The sequence below is a fragment of the Lepidochelys olivacea genome (assembly GCF_965140295.1).
Source record: "Lepidochelys olivacea isolate rLepOli2 genome assembly, chromosome: 11".
NCBI classification, from domain to species: domain Eukaryota; kingdom Metazoa; phylum Chordata; order Testudines; family Cheloniidae; genus Lepidochelys; species Lepidochelys olivacea.
Window position 1 is genome coordinate 20,869,133 of NC_140421.1, and position 19,175 is coordinate 20,888,307.

A 19,175-nucleotide genomic window follows, 5' to 3' on the forward strand; every position below is an offset into this window, starting at 1 on the left:
TCCTCTTTACCTGGAAGAGGAAAGATCAGTTACAACAAAATGAATGCAATAGCATTTCAGAGTTCTGAAGAGGATACTGTCCCTTCACTTCATCAGTCAAATATCACCTTGATTTCTGAGGTTTAATTATTTTCAGGGATTTTTAATATTTTTATCTATTGTAAGAAAAATTGCATATTGAAGTATACAATAAATCTCTATGTCTACATGCCTTGTATACATCTGTGAATGTGTGATTAAAGATGATTTCTTTGCATACTAGTTAACTGTATTTGAATTTGAAACTTGTTTGTTTCCAGGGGTGTATTATAGGCATTGAAGACAAGAAAAATTATAACTACATACAAATATATGTGTATACTTACAGCATATGTAATTCATATTTTAAATTTAAGTAATCTAATTGCCAAATTGATGAATGACAAATGAATTGAACAGGCAACTTTGAGAAAAAGTATTGTAAATTAAACAACCAGCCCATTGAACCGTTTCTGATACCATTAACTCATGACTTCAGTACTACCTTGCTCCTTGAGTAGTTCCATGGATTTCAATGGGTATCTTGAGGAATAAGGTGCTTGTCAACACGATTAAAGGTATCACAATTTGATCTCATATACATTATTATTGTACTTCAGTAGTGACTAGATGCCTTAATCAAAATTAAAGCCCCTTGTAGCTAGGCACTGTACAAACACAAAATAAGAGACAGACCCTACCCCTAAGATCTTACAATTGAAATAGATAAGACAAAGGGTGGGAGAAAGGAATTATTATCCCAACTATAAAAATTGTATACTGAGACATAGAGAAGTTAATTCACTTGCCTGAGGTAACACAGCAAGTCTGTAGCAAAGCTGGGCATTTGACCTGACCTCCAGAGTCCTAGTTCAGTGTTTTAAACTCAAACCCATCCTTTCTCTCTTTTAAACACCAGTACAAGTTTACATTTTTTTATGTTTAAAAGAATCATGTCATAATGGAATTCATTCATAGGTATGTTTAGCTTTGAGTAACCCTCCAATATATATGAAGATTAATTTCATTTCATAGTCTGGTATTTTAAATCTATATCTCTCATAAGAACTGGATGCATCTTTGCAATAAATTTTGGTAAACAGCATGTGGAGCAGAATCAGCACTATCCTTTTATTCTTGAGTATCAATTTTTCAGCCTTTGCTTTCCAAAGCATGTCTTACATTATGCAATTATTTAAATAGGATTCTCCATTTGTCTTTGCTGTGCTATCAAACCTAAGTTGCTTGTCCAGCAGACTGTCATGGCATAACTGCTGAAAGCTTCTATCTATTATTCATTTATCTTTTATGTCACAAACACTCAAAACAACTAAGCCCATAAAGGTTATGCCAGAAGCAATCAATGGCATGCTCAATGGGTATGCAGTTGCAGATAAACACAAAAGGTGTTAATTGGATGGAGAGTTACAAGAGGAAGTGTCAAGGTTCCTCCCCCACTCTGAACTCTAGGGTACAGATGTGGGGACCTGCATGAAAAACCTCCTAAGCTTATCTTTACCAGCTTAGGTCAAAACTTCCCCAAGGTAACAAATATTACCCCCGTTATCCTTGGAATGGCCGCTACCACCACCAAACTAATACTGGTTACTGGGGAAGAGCTGTTTGGACGCGTCCTTCCCCCCAAAATACTTCCCAAAACCTTGCACCCCACTTCCTGGACAAGGTTTGGTAAAAAGCCTCACCAATTTGCCTAGGTGACTACAGACCCAGACCCTTGGATCTTAAGAACAATGAACAATCCTCCCAACACTTGCACCCCCCCCTTTCCTGGGAAATGTTGGATAAAAAGCCTCACCAATTTGCATAGGTGACCACAAACCCAAACCCTTGGATCTGAGAACAATGAAAAAAGCATTCAGTGTTTTACAAAGACTTTTAATAAAAAATAGAAGTAAATAGAAATAAAGAAATCCCCCCTGTAAAATCAAGATGGTATATATATCTTACAGGGTAATTAGATTCAAAAACATAGAGAACCCCTCTAGGCAAAACCTTAAGTTACAAAAAAGATACACAGACAGAAATAGTTATTCTATTCAGCACAATTCTTTTCTCAGCCATTTAAAGAAATCATAATCTAACACATACCTAGCTAGATTACTTACTAAAAGTTCTAAGACTCCATTCCTGTTCTGTCCCCGGCCAAGACGACTACAGACAGACACAGACCCTTTGTTTCTCTCCCTCCTCCCAGCTTTTGAAAGTATCTTGTCTCCTCATTGGTCATTTTGGTCAGGTGCCAGCGAGGTTACCTTTAGCTTCTTAACCCTTTACAGGTGAGAGGAGCTTTCCCCTGGCCAGGAGGGATTTCAAAGGGGTTTACCCTTCCCTTTATATTTATGACACGCCCCCCAAATCTCAGCTAGGGTGAAACACTGGCTGGGATTTCTTCCTGGAGCTCTAGGAAAACAGAGTTAATAAGACACATGCATCTCTAAATATACTACCAAGTACATAAAGACTAACAATATTTTCCACATCTCAAGGACGATTTTAACCAGTTGATTCTGGGAAACTTTCACGGGAGAGTGCATCAGCCACTTTGTTAGAAGCTCCTGAGATGTGTTGGATGTCGAAATCAAAATCTTGGAGAGCTAAACTCCACCGAAGAAGTTTTTTGTTAGTTTCTTTGACGGTGTGAAGCCACTTTAGTGCAGCATGGTCGGTTTGCAGGTGGAAACGCCGTCCCCAAACATATGGGCGTAGCTTTTCCAGAGCGTAGACAATGGCATAACATTCTTTTTCAGTGACTGACCAGTTGCTTTCCCTCTCAGACAGTTTTTTGCTGAGAAACACTACAGGGTGGAATTCTTGATCAGGTCCTTTCTGCATTAAAACTGCTCCCACACCACGCTCGGATGCATCTGTGGTTACTAGGAACGGTTTGTCAAAGTCTGGGGCCCTTAGTACAGGGTCAGACATGAGTGTCGCTTTAAGCTTGTTAAAGGCCTTCTGACACTTTCCGGTCCACTGAACAGCATTTGGCTGTTTCTTTTTGGTTAGGTCTGTCAGTGGGGCAGCGATTTGGCTGTAGTGCGGTACAAATCGTCTGTAATAACCGGCCAAGCCTAAGAAGGATTGACCTGTTTCTTTGACTTTGGGACAGGCCACTTTTGGATAGCATCCACTTTGGCCTGTAGGGGGCTGATAGTTCCTTGACCCACCTGGTGTCCAAGGTAAGTCACTCTGTTTAGGCCTATTTGACACTTCTTAGCCTTAACAGTTAGTCCTGCCTCCCTTATGCGCTCAAGGACTTTTTGTAGATGTTCCAGGTGGTCTGCCCAGGAATCCGAAAATATGGCCACATCGTCAAGGTAGGCGACTGCATATTCTCCTAATCCCGCTAGGAGACCATCTACAAGTCTTTGGAAAGTGGCGGGTGCATTTCGCAGCCCGAAAGGGAGTACATTAAATTCATACAGCCCGAGATGTGTGATGAAGGCTGACCTTTCCTTGGCAGATTCATCTAGCGGTACCTGCCAGTACCCCTTGGTTAAGTCCAAGGTAGAGATGAACTGGGCCCTTCCCAGTTTCTCTAATAGTTCATCAGTGCGTGGCATTGGATAGTTGTCTGGGCGAGTTACAGCATTTAGCTTACGGTAGTCCACGCAAAAACGTATTTCCCCATCTGGTTTGGGAACTAGAACCACTGGAGATGCCCATGCACTTTCAGAGGGGCGGATTACACCCATCTGTAACATATCCTGGATCTCCCGTTCTATAGCAGTTTTAGCTTGAGGAGACACCCGGTAAGGTTGGACCCTAATTGGGTGAGCATTACCTGTGTCAATGGAGTGGTATGCCCGTTCAGTCAGTCCTGGGGTGGCTGAGAACGTTGGCGCGTAGCTAGTGCACAGCTCCTGGATCTGCTGTCGCTGCATACGCCCAAGGGTCATGGAGAGGTTCACCTCTTCCACACCACCAGCACATTTCCCTTCGTAGTAGACACCTTCAGGCCACTCAGCGTCGTCTCCTCCCTGGGCTGTAAACTGACAAACCTTTAATTCTCTGGAATAAAAGGGCTTTAGAGAATTAATATGATACACCTTAGGCTTTTGGTTGTAGGTGGGGAATGCTATGAGATAATTAACAGCTCCCAGGCGCTCCTGGACCACGAATGGCCCTTCCCACGATGCTTCCATTTTATGGGCCTGGAGTGCCTTTAAGACCATGACCTGGTCTCCTACTTTGAAGGAACGCTCTCTGGCATGTTTATCATACCAGGCTTTTTGCTCTTTTTGAGCATCCTGTAAGTTTTCTCTAGCAAGGGCTAAAGAGGTTCGGAGGGTGTTTTGTAGGTTGGTTACAAAGTCCAGAATGTTAGTTCCTGGAGAAGGTGTAAATCCCTCCCATTGCTGCTTCACCAACTGCAATGGCCCCTTAACCTCACGGCCATATACAAGTTCAAATGGGGAAAACCCTAAACTGGGACGTGGTACAGCTCTGTAGGCAAAGAGCAACTGCTGCAATACTAGGTCCCAATCATTGGAGTGCTCATTTACGAATTTACGTATCATGGCCCCCAAAGTTCCATTAAACTTCTCCACCATGCCATTTGTTTGATGATGGTAAGAAGTGGCAACCAAGTGATTTACCCCATGAGCTTCCCAAAGGTTTTTCATAGTTCCTGCCAGGAAATTAGTCCCTGCATCTGTGAGGATGTCGGAGGGCCAACCTACCCTGGCAAAAATGTCTGCTAGTGCCTGGCACACACTTTTAGCCCTGGTGTTGCTTAGAGCTACTGCTTCCGGCCATCGGGTGGCAAAATCCATGAAAGTCAGTATGTACTGCTTTCCTCTGGGTGTCTTTTTCGGAAAAGGACCCAGAATATCCACAGCTACTCGCTGAAATGGAACTTCAATGATGGGGAGTGGCTGGAGAGGAGCTTTGACCTGGTCTTGGGGTTTTCCCACTCTTTGGCACACCTCACAAGACTGGACATAGGTAGAAACATCCTTGCCCATTCCCTCCCAGTGGAATGACCCCCCCAAACGGTCTTTGGTCCTGTTCACCCCAGCATGGCCACTAGGGTGATCATGGGCTAAGCTCAAGAGCTTGGCCCGGTATTTAGTTGGAACTACCAACTGTCTCTGAGGATGCCAGTCTTCCTGGTGTCCCCCAGAATGAGTTTCCTTGTATAAAAGTCCTCTTTCTACAACAAACCTGGATCGATTAGAAGAGCTGAGAGGCGGTGGGTTGCTCCGTGCCGCCGTCCAAGCTCTCTGGAGGCTTTCATCTGCTTCCTGTTCGGTCTGGAACTGTTCCCTTGATGCTGGAGACATCAGTTCCTCATGGGATTGTGGACCTAGGCTTGGTCCCTCTGGAAGCGATATAGGGGATGGAGCGGTTTCTGTTGACTGTGAACCACTCTCCGCTGGTGTACTATGTTGGGATTCAGGCTCCGGCTGAGCCTCTTGTGTAGGGTTATCGGCTGCTGCCAGTTCAGGTTCGGTGGGGCCCTCTGGTGTTGAGGTTGCAAGTACTGGATTCAGTGCTGACACGGGGTCTGGTGTTGGTTGTTCGGCTGGTTCCGGTTCTGGGACTGGTTCCGTCTGGGTCTCTGGGACTGGATCCACTACTGCTGTTGCAGACATTGGCCTGGGGTCCAGGTCCATCACCTCTGACTGGGTCCTGATAGAAGTTTCCGGAACAGAGCTAGGCCTCACGGCTTGTTTAGCCTGGTTGCGGGTGACCATTCCCACCCTCTTGGCCTGCTTCACATGATTGGCCAAGTCTTCCCCCAACAGCATGGGGATGGGATAATCATCATAGACTGCAAAAGTCCACATTCCTGACCAGCCCTTGTACTGGACAGGCAACTTGGCTGTAGGCAAATTGAAAGAGTTGGACTTGAAGGGTTGAATCGTCACTTGGATCTCTGGGTTGATTAAATTGGGGTCCACTAAGGAAGCATGGATAGCTGACACTTGTGCTCCGGTGTCCCTCCACGCGGTGACCTTCTTCCCACCCACACTCACAGTTTCCCTCCGCTCCAAGGGTATCTGGGAGGTATCTGGGCCTGTGGACCTCTGGTGTGATTCCGGTGCAATGAACTGTAACCTGTTGGGGTTCTTGGGGCAGTTGGCCTTTACATGCCCCAGCTCGTTACATTTAAAACATCGTCCAGCTGACGGGTCACCGGGGCGAGGTGGGTTGCTGGAGAACGGGGTGGTGGGACGATAAGGGGTCTGGAGGGTTCTTTGGGAGGTAGGTGGGGCTTTGGGCGGCCCCCGGTAATAGGGTGTGGTCTGGGGTGGTCCCTTCTGGTCTCCGCTCCAACTGCGACCAGTTTTCTTCTTCTCTGCCACCTCCACCCATCTGGCTCCAATCTCTCCTGCCTCAATTACAGTTTTGGGTTTCCCATCTAGGATGTATCTTTCTATTTCCTCAGGAACACCCTCTAAGAATTGTTCCATTTGCATTAGGAAGGGCAAGTTTACTGGAGATTCAACACTTGCTCCTGATATCCAGGCATCCCAATGTTTTACAATGTGGTAGGCATGTCGGGTAAATGACATGTCTGGTTTCCACCTTAGGGCTCTGAACCTCCGACGAGACTGCTCGGGTGTTATCCCCATTCTGACTCTCGCCTTGGATTTAAACAGTTCATACTTGTTCATGTGTTCTTTAGGCATTTCAGCTGCCACCTCAGCTAAGGGTCCACTGAGCTGCGGCCTCAGCTCTACCATGTATTGGTCAGTAGAGATGTTGTACCCAAGGCAGGCCCTTTCGAAGTTTTCTAAGAAGGCCTCAGTATCATCACCTGCCTTGTAGGTGGGGAACTTTCTGGGATGGGAAGTGGTACCTGGAGAAGGATTGCTAGGGTTTGTTGGTATATTCTGCTGGGCCTTTATCCTCTCCATCTCCTCCACATGCTTCCTCTCTTTTTCCTTCTCCTCCTCCTTCAGCCGCATGAGTTCTATCTGTCTTTCATGTTCCCTTTGTTTTTCCTCAGCCTGAAATTTGGCTAATTCCAGCTGTAGTCGAGCTGAGGATTTGGCCATTCTAACCTCTCTGTTTTTAACTAACTTTACACCCGAGGTTTAGAAATAAACAAACAAAACTTGGCTGTAAACTTTTGCTGTGCTGGAATAGAGTACCTATTCTCTGATAGTGATTGTCAGCCTACAGAAAAAGACAATTCCCTTGTCTCTGCTCTGGGCCCAAATTAAAGCAAAAAACCTCCAACTACTTGGAAAACTGCTTACCCAGCCCAAAGAAAAAAAAATTTCTTTTCAAACCTGTGCTCCTTGTAAAACAAAAAAAAAAATCAAAATCCTAAAAAAAAACCCTGCCACTTTTGTCTCCAGGCAAATGGGTAGAGCACACACCCCCTATTTACTTTTAGGAAGAAAAGAAAAAAAAAAAAAACCTCTGGGTTGGAAGACTGTGAATTTCCCTGCAGGAGTTAAGTACCCTGCCTCCAGGCAAGAAAACCTGCAATTCACAAGATAATCCCCTTTTGTCTCTGCTTGGCCACAAAGCAGAGAGAAACCAAGCTGCTTTCAGTTTCAAAGCTGCCTTCTGGACTTCCTAAAAATTCCTTTTTAAAATCTGTATTTCTAGTTCAAAAAATCTCAACTGGATCTCAAAATGATTTCAGGTTAATCCCACCACTGTGCCACCATGTCAAGGTTCCTCCCCCACTCTGAACTCTAGGGTACAGATGTGGGGACCTGCATGAAAAACCTCCTAAGCTTATCTTTACCAGCTTAGGTCAAAACTTCCCCAAGGTAACAAATATTACCCCCGTTATCCTTGGAATGGCCGCTACCACCACCAAACTAATACTGGTTACTGGGGAAGAGCTGTTTGGACGCGTCCTTCCCCCCAAAATACTTCCCAAAACCTTGCACCCCACTTCCTGGACAAGGTTTGGTAAAAAGCCTCACCAATTTGCCTAGGTGACTACAGACCCAGACCCTTGGATCTTAAGAACAATGAACAATCCTCCCAACACTTGCACCCCCCCCTTTCCTGGGAAATGTTGGATAAAAAGCCTCACCAATTTGCATAGGTGACCACAAACACAAACCCTTGGATCTGAGAACAATGAAAAAAGCATTCAGTGTTTTACAAAGACTTTTAATAAAAAATAGAAGTAAATAGAAATAAAGAAATCCCCCCTGTAAAATCAAGATGGTATATATATCTTACAGGGTAATTAGATTCAAAAACATAGAGAACCCCTCTAGGCAAAACCTTAAGTTACAAAAAAGATACACAGACAGAAATAGTTATTCTATTCAGCACAATTCTTTTCTCAGCCATTTAAAGAAATCATAATCTAACACATACCTAGCTAGATTACTTACTAAAAGTTCTAAGACTCCATTCCTGTTCTGTCCCCGGCCAAGACGACTACAGACAGACACAGACCCTTTGTTTCTCTCCCTCCTCCCAGCTTTTGAAAGTATCTTGTCTCCTCATTGGTCATTTTGGTCAGGTGCCAGCGAGGTTACCTTTAGCTTCTTAACCCTTTACAGGTGAGAGGAGCTTTCCCCTGGCCAGGAGGGATTTCAAAGGGGTTTACCCTTCCCTTTATATTTATGACAGGAAGTAACAAAAACAGATTTCAGAGTAACAGCCACGTTAGTCTGTTTTACAGGTTTCAGAGTAACAGCCGTGTTAGTCTGTCTTACAGGTATGCATCTGATGAAGTGAGCTCTAGCTCACGAAAGCTTATGCTCAAATAAATTGGTTAGTCTCTAAGGTGCCACAAGTACTCCTTTCCTTTTAACAAAAACAGAGGCACACGAAATGAGGTGTTCCTGAAACAGACTGTAAAGAGGAGTGTTTTGATTTACATGGATTCATTCTACCCAAATATATGAATATAAAATATCACCCTATTTACTTTCTCTAAGTGTCTCAGCAATTCTGGACATGGGACTGAGTCCCAATCATGGACCTTGGCACTATTGAAACTTGGGGTGGTTGAACAAGGATCTGTGTCCAGATTTCACAAAGGACTCCTATCTTTACTAAAGCTTAAACCAAAATCCCAATTCCAATACTTTAGGGCATCAGAAATCCAAATCTAAATCTTACACTGTTCTCTAGATGATCCCATTGCATTTACAGGTATCCCTCAGCCATCCTCTACATGATAGCATATAGTATGATTTGTTTAGTCTGTTCCCCCCCAATATTCTGGTGGACCCTTTGCATTACAACATGACCAAGTTTACAGAAGACCAACACAGAATCAAATGCTAGGTCTACATGTAATTGCTCTCCGCAACCAATGCATGTATCTATTGCAACAACAGTTCAATAATAATGCTGTGCACGCACACGTGTGACCATGAACATAAACCCATGACAATCATTGCTGTTAGGAGCATGAATAATCTGCACAAGGGGTTTCTGGGTAATGGCTATATCAAGTTTTTGGGTACATACACAAAAATGTAGACTGCAGGCCTTAATCCCTAGGAGTTGCCTCAGAAGCCTTCACCATGACTTCTGACATGGGGGCCTCAGAGGGGCACCTGTAGGTTTTGTGGAGAGGAATACGGGTGGATGTTTTCTGCCCTTTGCTCCACTTTCAGATTGTTGGATTTCTCCTAGATACCTTTGTGCAACACCTACAAGAATTTAGCTGATAGCCCATTTTAAAACCCCAAAATAATCTGCTTCCATTGGTGTTTCAAATACATTGTTTTCCTTGAGTGGTTTCTCTTTAAAGCCTGTACTCTTGAGAGTAGCATGGATGTCTTTGGGACCAGCAGCCCCTTGGCTAACAGTTTTCAGTATTGCAGAAATGATAAATCTCAAGTGTTTGCTGTGTGGATAGTTCCTAAAATCCTGTTTTCGGGGGGTTGTTTATTTGGCTTTTTTTTTTTTTTTTTTTAAAGTTCTGTGAAGTTTTGCCAGGTTTCAACCTAGAACCAGAAACTTGCATATATATGTGTAGCACATATACACAATCACAATCCTGTATTCCTTGTGCACACAAAACACACACTGGAGGCAATGCACACAGATTACAGAATCAGGCCCCAGTTTAAAACTTAATGAATGTAATACTGCATTCTTACCAAAATGCCTGTAAATCTTACAAAAATCTGTCTTACTTTCATTAATAGACCACGTGAATTTCGAAGTGTCAGGTTCACAGAGAAGACATGAACTAGTAGGGCTTGAATCTCCTTCACTGTAGCATAGTCCATCTATGTTAAAGTCTCTTCCTGCCAAATAAATAAATAAATTAAAAAGAAAAAGACCAGAAAAATGACAGAAATTAGCAGTTAGTAATTGCTTGAGGTAAGCATGATCTACTGTTTCTCTAGGAATAGAGAAAAACAATTTAAATGCTAGCACTTTGTCCCCCAGGGAGAATACCAGTGCATCTTTACATTGCTGAAACACCAAAGAGTTTTCCAGTTTCATTGCAAGATCCTAGTAGCAGTGTCTGTCTTATCCTAGGCAACTTGCAATGTCACTGTCATGGACAAATTTGATAGAACACAGCTTTTTTCCTAGAAATGTGTATGTACTGTATGTGATTATTACCACCAGCTGTGGCTTGCTAATATGATGATTATGTGGTGACACTCAAAAAATAAGCTCCATAAAAACACTTAAGGGGCACTTTCTAAAAACTTTGACGTTCTGGAATTTTACTCTGTTTTTTAAAAAATTAAGTGCTTCTGTCCATTCCTTTTGAAATAATAATAATAAAATTCAATGGCAATAACAACTCAGTACAGAATGAAATAAAAATGTAGTAAGGAAACATTTTATTTTTTAGGTTTCCATGACATTATTTTAACCAACAGTAACATTTTCAAATGCACCTAAGTCACTTAGGAGCCTAAGTCCCAGTGAACATCATTAATTTTAGTCAATTGGATGTGGACTTCATCTCTATATAGGGCATATGTTGAATTTCCATAGTGACTATGTGCACTGGTTATTGGATATGTTTCAAACAAAACCCTATCCTTTTGGGGTGTATCTCCCTCAATATCTCCTGATGAAGCAGTTCCACTTAGTATAAATAATTAGTCATTGAAGTAGGGATTGAAACCTGACTCTCCCACATCCCAGGTAAGTGCTCTAATCACTGGGTTATAGAGTCTCACTCTTTCTCTGGCCCAGGGAGCATTGCTTATTCCATGCAACGTGTAGCAGCTTCAATAAGAAAAGCTGAGGAAGCTTCACCCCGCAATATTCCAGTGGTGAAGGCACTCACTTGGGAGACCCAGCGTCAGAGACTGGGACCTAGGCAGTCATGCCCAGTGGTTGAAGCAGGAGTTGGCAGCCAGGAATAGAAGGTCAGCATCAGAGCCAGAATCAAAGGCCAGATACCAGAGCCAAGGGTCAAAGCTGAAGTCAGGATCAGAGCTGAGGGTCAGAACTGGAGCCAGAGGTCAGATGCCAGAGCCGAGGATCCCAGATGCCAGAGCCGAAGTCAAGAATCAGAGTTACATTACCAGCAGTAAGGCAGGGTTGCGTTCATGGCAGGAGCAGGGCAGAGAACAAGGAGGAGCTATCACACCCTTGACAACCACCAAGCTGCTGCTGCTGGGTTTAAGAACTGGTCAGTGGACTCTTCCCACCAATCAGATGGAGTAGCCAGTCAAGCAGCCTACTAGAGGCCAGCTGCCCTCATTATGTTTGCCTGGAGACTGGCTGTGCTGCAGGCACTGAATCCTGACAGTACCTCCCCTTCAAGAGTGCCTCCTCAGGGCCCAGTTTCTCAGAGTATTACTGACGGAGTTCTAACAGTAGGTCCAGGACATGGATGTTCTCTGACTGGTTTATGAATGTTATAATTCTTGACATCTGATTTGTGTCCATTTATTCTTTTACGTAGAGACTGTCCAGTTTGTCCAATGTACATGGCAATGTGGTCAAACTGGACAGTCTCTACATAAACGAATAAATGGACACAAATCAGATGTCAAGAATTATAACATTCATAAACCAGTCAGAGAATACTTCAATCTGTCTGGTCACTCGATTTCAGACTGAAAGGTCACAATATTAGAACAAAAAGACTTCAAAAACAGACTCCAATGAGAGACTGCTGAATTGGAATTAATTTGCAAACTGGATACAATTAACTTAGGCTTGAATAGAGACTGGGAGTGGATGTGTCATTACACAAAGTAAAACTATTTCCCCATGTTTATTTCCCCCACCCTCCACTGCTCCTTGGACATTCCTGTTAACTGCTGGAAATGGCCCACCTTGATTATCACTACAAAAGGTTTTCTCCCCCTCCCTCCTCTCCCCCAGCTCTCCTGCTGGTAACAGCTCATCTTAAGTGATCACTCTCCTTACAGTGTGTATGATAACACCCATTTTTTCATGTTCTGTGTGTATATAAATCTCCTCACTGTATTTTCCACTGAATGCATCCGATGAAGTAAGCTGTAGCTCACGAAAGCTTATGCTCAAATAAATTGGTTAGTCTCTAAGGTGCCACTAGTACTCCTTTTCTTTTTGAGTTTATTCATTGTATAATCCTGAAAGAGCCCAGGTTTTGATAGTTTGGCGCATGGGTGGCTCGATTTAAGATCCTGGGCAGAGCGCCACACCTTGTCTCCTATGCCGAGATTGGAGCAGCCTGACGGTCTTGGTCCCCATGGTGTTTATAGGCTTCTTTGGCAAACTAGAAGTGTTCCCCTGATCTGCTGGTGAACTTGTATAGATGGGAGGCTAAATCTGCAGCGGTTGGTACTGGATAACTTACAGGTATGTCTGTGCGGAACTAGGGGTGAAAGCCATAGTTTGTAAAGAATGGGCTATGTTGAGTTAAGGCATGGAATTTATTGTTACATGCGAATTCAGCAGAGCACAGCAGGGGAAGCCAGTTGTTCTTGTAATAACTCAGAAAACAGTGAAGACACTGTGCCAAGATTTGATTGACTCTTTTTGTTTGCCAATTAATCTGCGGGTGATAGGTGGACAATGTGATAGGAGGAATTTGATACCAAGGAGTCTGAGAAATTCCTGCCATAATCAGGAGATGAACTGGGGTCCCAAGTCTGATACAATGCCTGTCGGTAAACTTTGGTGGCAGACAACATTTTCCAGGAGAAGCCAAGCTGTCTCCTGTGTGGTAGGAACTGTACAGCATAGGATGAAGTGGGCCATCTTTGTTAGAAGGTCGATGGCAACCAGGATTACTGAATGTCCTCGGATCATGGCAGTTAATGAAGTCTATTGATATAGTAGTGGCCACCCGAAGCTTCTTGAGACCGGATGCCAGGTCCTGAATTGACCAAAATGGTCCACAAGTGGCAAATGCAGGCATTGTTTCAATACCTGAAGCCTAGTTAGTTCCTCTGGAATGTAAGTGCAACCCTTGTGACTAAGGAGGTTATTCTAAAATAGGAACTTGAAGTTGGGTTGGGTACCTGCAGCATTCAGTGTCTTGTGGATCTGGGTTATGAAGGAGTTATCAGAGAGTGGATGGTGGATGTAAGACTGCTGTTGATCATCTGATTGACAAAGTTGGACACCTTGAGCATGGTGGTAGAGAGATCTTCACCAGGTTCAAGATATTTGTCTTTGTGGGATAGGGCACCTGCTTTTCCATTTCTCATCTCTGCATGATAGTTTACCACAAAGTCAAATGAGTGAAGAAAAGGGATGAGTGGATCTGGTGTTGGTTAAGGTGTCTAGCAGTCCAGAGGTAGTCCAGATTCTAGTGGTCCATCAGGACTTGGACTGGGAATCAGGCTCCTTCTTGAAGGTGGCACTGCTCCTCAAAAGCTACATTTATAGCTAGTATCTCCTTGTCCCAAATATAATTTTTTCCGATAGGGTTAGCTTCTGAGAATAAAAGGCACAAGGATGGAGATGGTTGTGGGGCTTGTGTGTTGAAACAATACAGCACCTATAGCAAAATTCGAGACATCAGCCTCAGTTGTAAATGGCTTGGTGGATGAATCAGGATGGATGCCGAGGTGAATGACCTCTTCAATTAATCAAAGGCTGACTAATCCTCGATGGACCAGGCAACCCAGCCCCCCTTTTCTACATGCACCATTATGGGTGTAACCATGCAAGGGAATCCTTTTACAAATTGCCTGTAGAAATTGGCGAACCTGAAGAATTACTGCACCCCATGTACATCCTGGGGTATGATTCAGTCAGATATTATTGCCACCTTGTGCAGGTCCATGGTAAGTCCTTCAGGTGAGATGATATAGCCCAAGAATTCTACTGTGGTTTTATCAAACTTGTGGTGGCTTGGCAGTGTGTCTCCAAGAATGTGAACATCTGATGACTGTGGATGGCCTGACTTTAAGAGAAAATTAGGATGTCATCCATGTAAATAATAACAAATGTATTGAATACTGGAAGGTTGCCAGGCTGTTGCACAACCCAAATTGCATGACCAACTACTCAAAGTGATCACACCTGGTATGAAAGGTGGTTTTCCATTCGTTTCCTTCCCAGATCTGCACCAGGTTATAAGCTCTGCAGAGATGCAACTTTGTGAAGTCCTTGATGGAGCAAAGTCTTTCAACAACTCATTAATGAGTGGTAAAGGGTAATTTTAAAATTGTAATCTTGTTCAGAGATCAGTAGTCCACACCAGGATGGAGGGAGCTTTCTTCACCACAAAGAAGATTACGGCCATCACTGGGGATGTGGAGGGGTGAATGAACTCCTTTTGCAGGTTTTTCCTCGATATAGCTTGGGAGGGGTGGGGGTGGGGGGCTGTGGTTCAGTTTTGGAGAGGGATTAAATGCACCCAAAGAGAAACTCTACTCCCAGATGGAGATTGCTGGGGCAGGTGTAGCTGCAATGCAGTGGTCGGGTGTCAAGTTTTCTTGTTGTTAAATATGCCAACAAGGTGTTGATATTTAATAGGAAATCCTGGAGCCATTGGGGAGGTCATGGGAGGTGCTGGGGTCACCTTTGGATTTTCTCTTCACATCTCTGAATTCTGTGGAGGACCAAGTAAGCTCCAAAAGAGTTGCTGGTTCCAGGTTGGCACAATAAAAACAGGATTGTTGGCGAAATAGGGAGTCAGAGCATACCGTGCCTGACCACCAGGGGATGGATGGGTCATGGGCAATGAGCTAGCAGGGAGTCCAAGGACAACTGGTGGATGCAGTGCACAACTTAGCCTGAACTGGAGAATTTCTTGGGGCCTCAAAGGGTAGTTCCCTCTAAGGGACCCATGTGGTGGGCTGTGATGTTATTGACAAAATCTGTAACCATATAGATCACTGTTGCAACCACTGTTATATATTTTCAGAAAATATTGTACAGAGGTTGTCGTGTGAGATGTCTATGGGAAGGTTATGATTGGCTGGTTATAATTATGCTATCTGTATATGTGTATCATTTTTGTAGTTGAAGTTGTGAATATTGGCTCTATACTGTCTGTATTTCAAACTTGCACTATGCTTCTGGGGAACACCTCAGGCAAGTTGGTGTCAGCTCTGCCTAGCCTGCTTGATGGCCCATTAAGAACCATCAGCTATACAACTGACCCATTGAAAGAAGGTGGATACACCTTGTGACTCAGCAAGGTATGCAGGATCATGCCTATGGACAGAACTCTAAGGTTTTTTCTTGCATGTGTCTTTGGAACAAAGAAAGAGAGGCCACCTGATAAAAGACTGCTGCAGCTGCTCCATCTTGTCTTCAATCCTGCTTCTTACCTCTGGAGGAACTTTGCTACAAACTGAAGCTCTACACAAAGGACTGATGACCCATCCCAGCTGTGGATGTACTCCAGAGACTTGATTTGAACCTGCAGTTTATTATATCACTGCTACAAGCCTGAACTAAGAACTTTACCATTACTGTATGTAATTTATTCCATTTAACCAATTCTTGCTCTCATCTATATCTTTTTCCTTTTATGAATAAACCTTTAGATTTTAGATTCTAAAGGACTGGCAACAGCGTGATTTGTGGGTAAGATCTGATTTGTATATTGACCTAGGTCTGGGGCTTGGTCCTTTGGGATTGAGAGAACCTCTTCTTTTACTGGCGTATTGGTTTTCATAACCAATTGTCCCCATAACGAGTGGCACTGGTGGTGATACTGGGAAACTGGAGTGTCTAAGGGAATTGCTTGTGTGACTTGTGGTTAGCCAGTGGCGTAAAACCAAAGTCCTCTCTGTCTGGCTGGTTTTGTTTCCCTTAGGGGTGGAAAAACCCCAGCCTTGGGCTGTAACTGCCCTGCTTTAAGCAATTTGTCCTGAATTGGCACTCTCGGTTGCGTCCCACCAGAACCAGCATTGTTACATGTGTGATGGGTCCTGATGAAAGGAGTAACGTGTATATAGACTCCACTAATTCATGGGAGTCCTTGCGTTTGGTGGGACTTTTATGTGCTTGGGCAAACTCCAGGTCCATGAAATTGTCTGAGGCACCTGAGTCCACCAGTGCCTCTGTCAAGGTTCTTTCCCCACTCTGAACTCTAGTGTACAGATGTGCGGACCTTCATGAAAAACCCCCTATACTTATTTTGACCAGCTTAGGTTAAAACTTCCCCAAGGTACAAACTATTTTACCTTTTGCCCCTGGACTTTATTGCTGCCACCACCAAGCGTCTAACAAATATATAACAGGGAAAGAGCCCGCTTGGAAAAGTCTTTCCCCCCAAAATCCTCCCAAACCCTACACCCCCTTTCCTGGGGAAGGCTTGATAAAAATCCTCACCAATCTGCATAGGTGAACACAGACCCAAACCCTTGGATCTTAAGAACAATGAAAAAGCAATCAGGTTCTTAAAAGAATTTTAATTGACGAAAAAGTAAAAGAATCATCTCTGTAAAATCAGAATGGTAAATACCATACAGGGTAATCCGATTCAAAACATAGAGAATCCCCCTAGGCAAAACCTTAAGTTACAAAAAGACACAAAAACAGGAATATACATTCCATTCAGCACAACTTATTTTATCAGCCATTTAAACAAAACAGAAACTAATGCATATCTAACTAGATTTCTTATTAGCCCTTTACAGGAGTTCTGACCTGCATTCCTGCTCTGGTCCCGGCAAAAGCAACACACAGACTGAGAGAACCTTTGTTTCTCTCCCCCCCCCTCCAGCTTTGAAAGTATCTTGTCTCCTCATTGGTCATTTTGGTCAGGTGCCAGCGAGGTTATCCTAGCTTCTTAACCCTTTATAGGTGAAAGGGTTTTTCCTCTGGCCAGGAGGGATTTAAAGGTGTTTACCCTTCCCTTTATATTTATGACAGCCTCTAAACTGGTGTCAGGCATCTCTGGGTGCCAGAGCCAGAGACGGAGTCAGAGTTGTGTTGGACTCTGATTGGCCATCACCAAGTGTTCTGTGGACTATTCTGTGGAGGACAAGTGTTGCTGTGGACTATTGGGAAGGGGAAGGCTGGAGCTGGTGGGACTGGCGAGAGCTGGGAGGACCATCCATTTTCTTGGTGTTATTCAGTCAAGCAGCTGTCGATCTTGATGCACAGACTGACTAGGCATCCAGGCCAGATGGGGATTCCACCCATGTCAGTTCATCTTTAATATAATTGTTTAGGCTGAGCTGGAAATGAAAACTCTGTGTCTTCATTCCATTCGGTGTCTAGTACCAAGCATTGGAACTCTGATGCATATTTAGCAACTATCTTGTGTCCCTACTGCAACACCTGAAGTGTGGCTTCGACAATACGCTTGCGACTTGGGTCATCAAAGATCATCATCATAGCTTGAACAAAGTCCTTGAATTGTCCCAGACTGAGTCTTGATTTTTCCTGGAGTGGAGATGCCCAAAGCCAGGGCCTCCCTGGTAAGTAGGCTGATAATCAATCCTACTCGGGCTTGGTCAGAGCAGTATGACTGCAGGAATAGCAGAAATAGGAGCCAACACTGATTTAGGAACCCACAAAATTTGTCATGATCACCACAGAACTTGTCAGGCAGAGGGAGCTTGGCCTTATGGGGAGCAAGGGTTAGACCTGAAGGCGGAATGGCTTGAGCTTGCATTACCTCATTCTGTGCCTACGGGGTGGCAACCTGGGTCTGAAAGGTGTGTAGGTGTATATCTCCATCATAGAGATATTGGCCTTTGTAGGACCCATACTCACCATATCAGCTGTAGTTTCCTTATTGTTTGTGGGTTCTGGGTTGCTCAAACTGTCAGAGACATAGACATGCCTAGTAGTTGGAATACAAATCAGGCCCAGTGGTTGGAGCAGGAGTCGGTAGCCAGGAATTGGAGCTGAGGGTCAGAATCCAAGTCAGACACCAGAATCAAGGATCAGAACGAAAGTCAGGAATCAGAGCTGAGTGGCATAGCCAGGTTACCTGGAGCAAGGCAAGGCCAGGGCAGGGCTGGATCCAAGGCAGGGAACCAGCAGGCTCAGGAGCTATAACAGCCATAGACAAATGCTTCGAGGAGCTACTGAAATGCTGCTGCTGCTGCAGGGCTTAAGAGCTGCTTTACTGACTCTTCCAATCAATCAGACAGTGTAGCCAATCAGGCAGCCTACTACAGGTCAGCAGCGCTTGTTAGGTAGCCCTGAGACTGGCTTTGCTGCAGGCCCTGATTCCTGATCCATCAATTCCTCCTCCACCAACTCCTTCTCCTCCTCATTTTTTTTGTGAGAAAAGATTGATTTGGCTTACACGTAACTCCAGGAGATGGTGGACAGCTGTGAATCCCGAGTGATGGGAGGTACTTTCATCCCACGTAGAGTGAGGCACCTAACTCCCTTTGAGGGGAGGGGCATTGGTCACACTCCTCTCCTCAGCACAGCCTTCTGGCTAGCTTTTGGTGGCTTCCCACTTTAGGTGTTGGCTTCTAACTCTCCCCATGCATTGTATAGGGAGCCTGGAACCCTAACTTGGGACTGAGAATTCACTAGGCAGCAAAGTGCATAAAAATTAGGCATTATATTGCTTAGCATTGGAATGCCTAAAACCCCTTTTTGAATGTAGCCCTAAATCTCTGAGTTTTATAGTCACTGAATCCAAACCACCAATTTTATTGTGGAGTTATTCCTGAAGCATACATTTCAAACTAGACTTTGTCTCTTTAAAGTTTAATCATTTTACTTTTTGACATCGCTCAAATATTAGAGCCCAGTCCTTCAGTCCTTATTCAAGTTAATCCCATTTTCTTCACTAAGCGTATTACCAGCATAAGGTTCCAAATTCAGACATAAGGCCATATTCTACCTGA

The 19,175-nt window shown here is 44.0% G+C and overlaps 1 protein-coding gene across 1 annotated transcript in view; it reads right to left on the reverse strand.

The window, feature by feature from the left end:
* The window catches only part of LOC311528189 (von Willebrand factor D and EGF domain-containing protein-like), a 284,287-nt gene that overhangs the window by 89,697 nt on the left and 175,415 nt on the right, over positions 1 to 19,175 (reverse strand). The window contains 2 exon segments of the mRNA XM_084642898.1: positions 10,119 to 10,223; positions 10,226 to 10,232. Coding sequence (XP_084499024.1) covers positions 10,119 to 10,223; positions 10,226 to 10,232 — 112 coding nt within the window.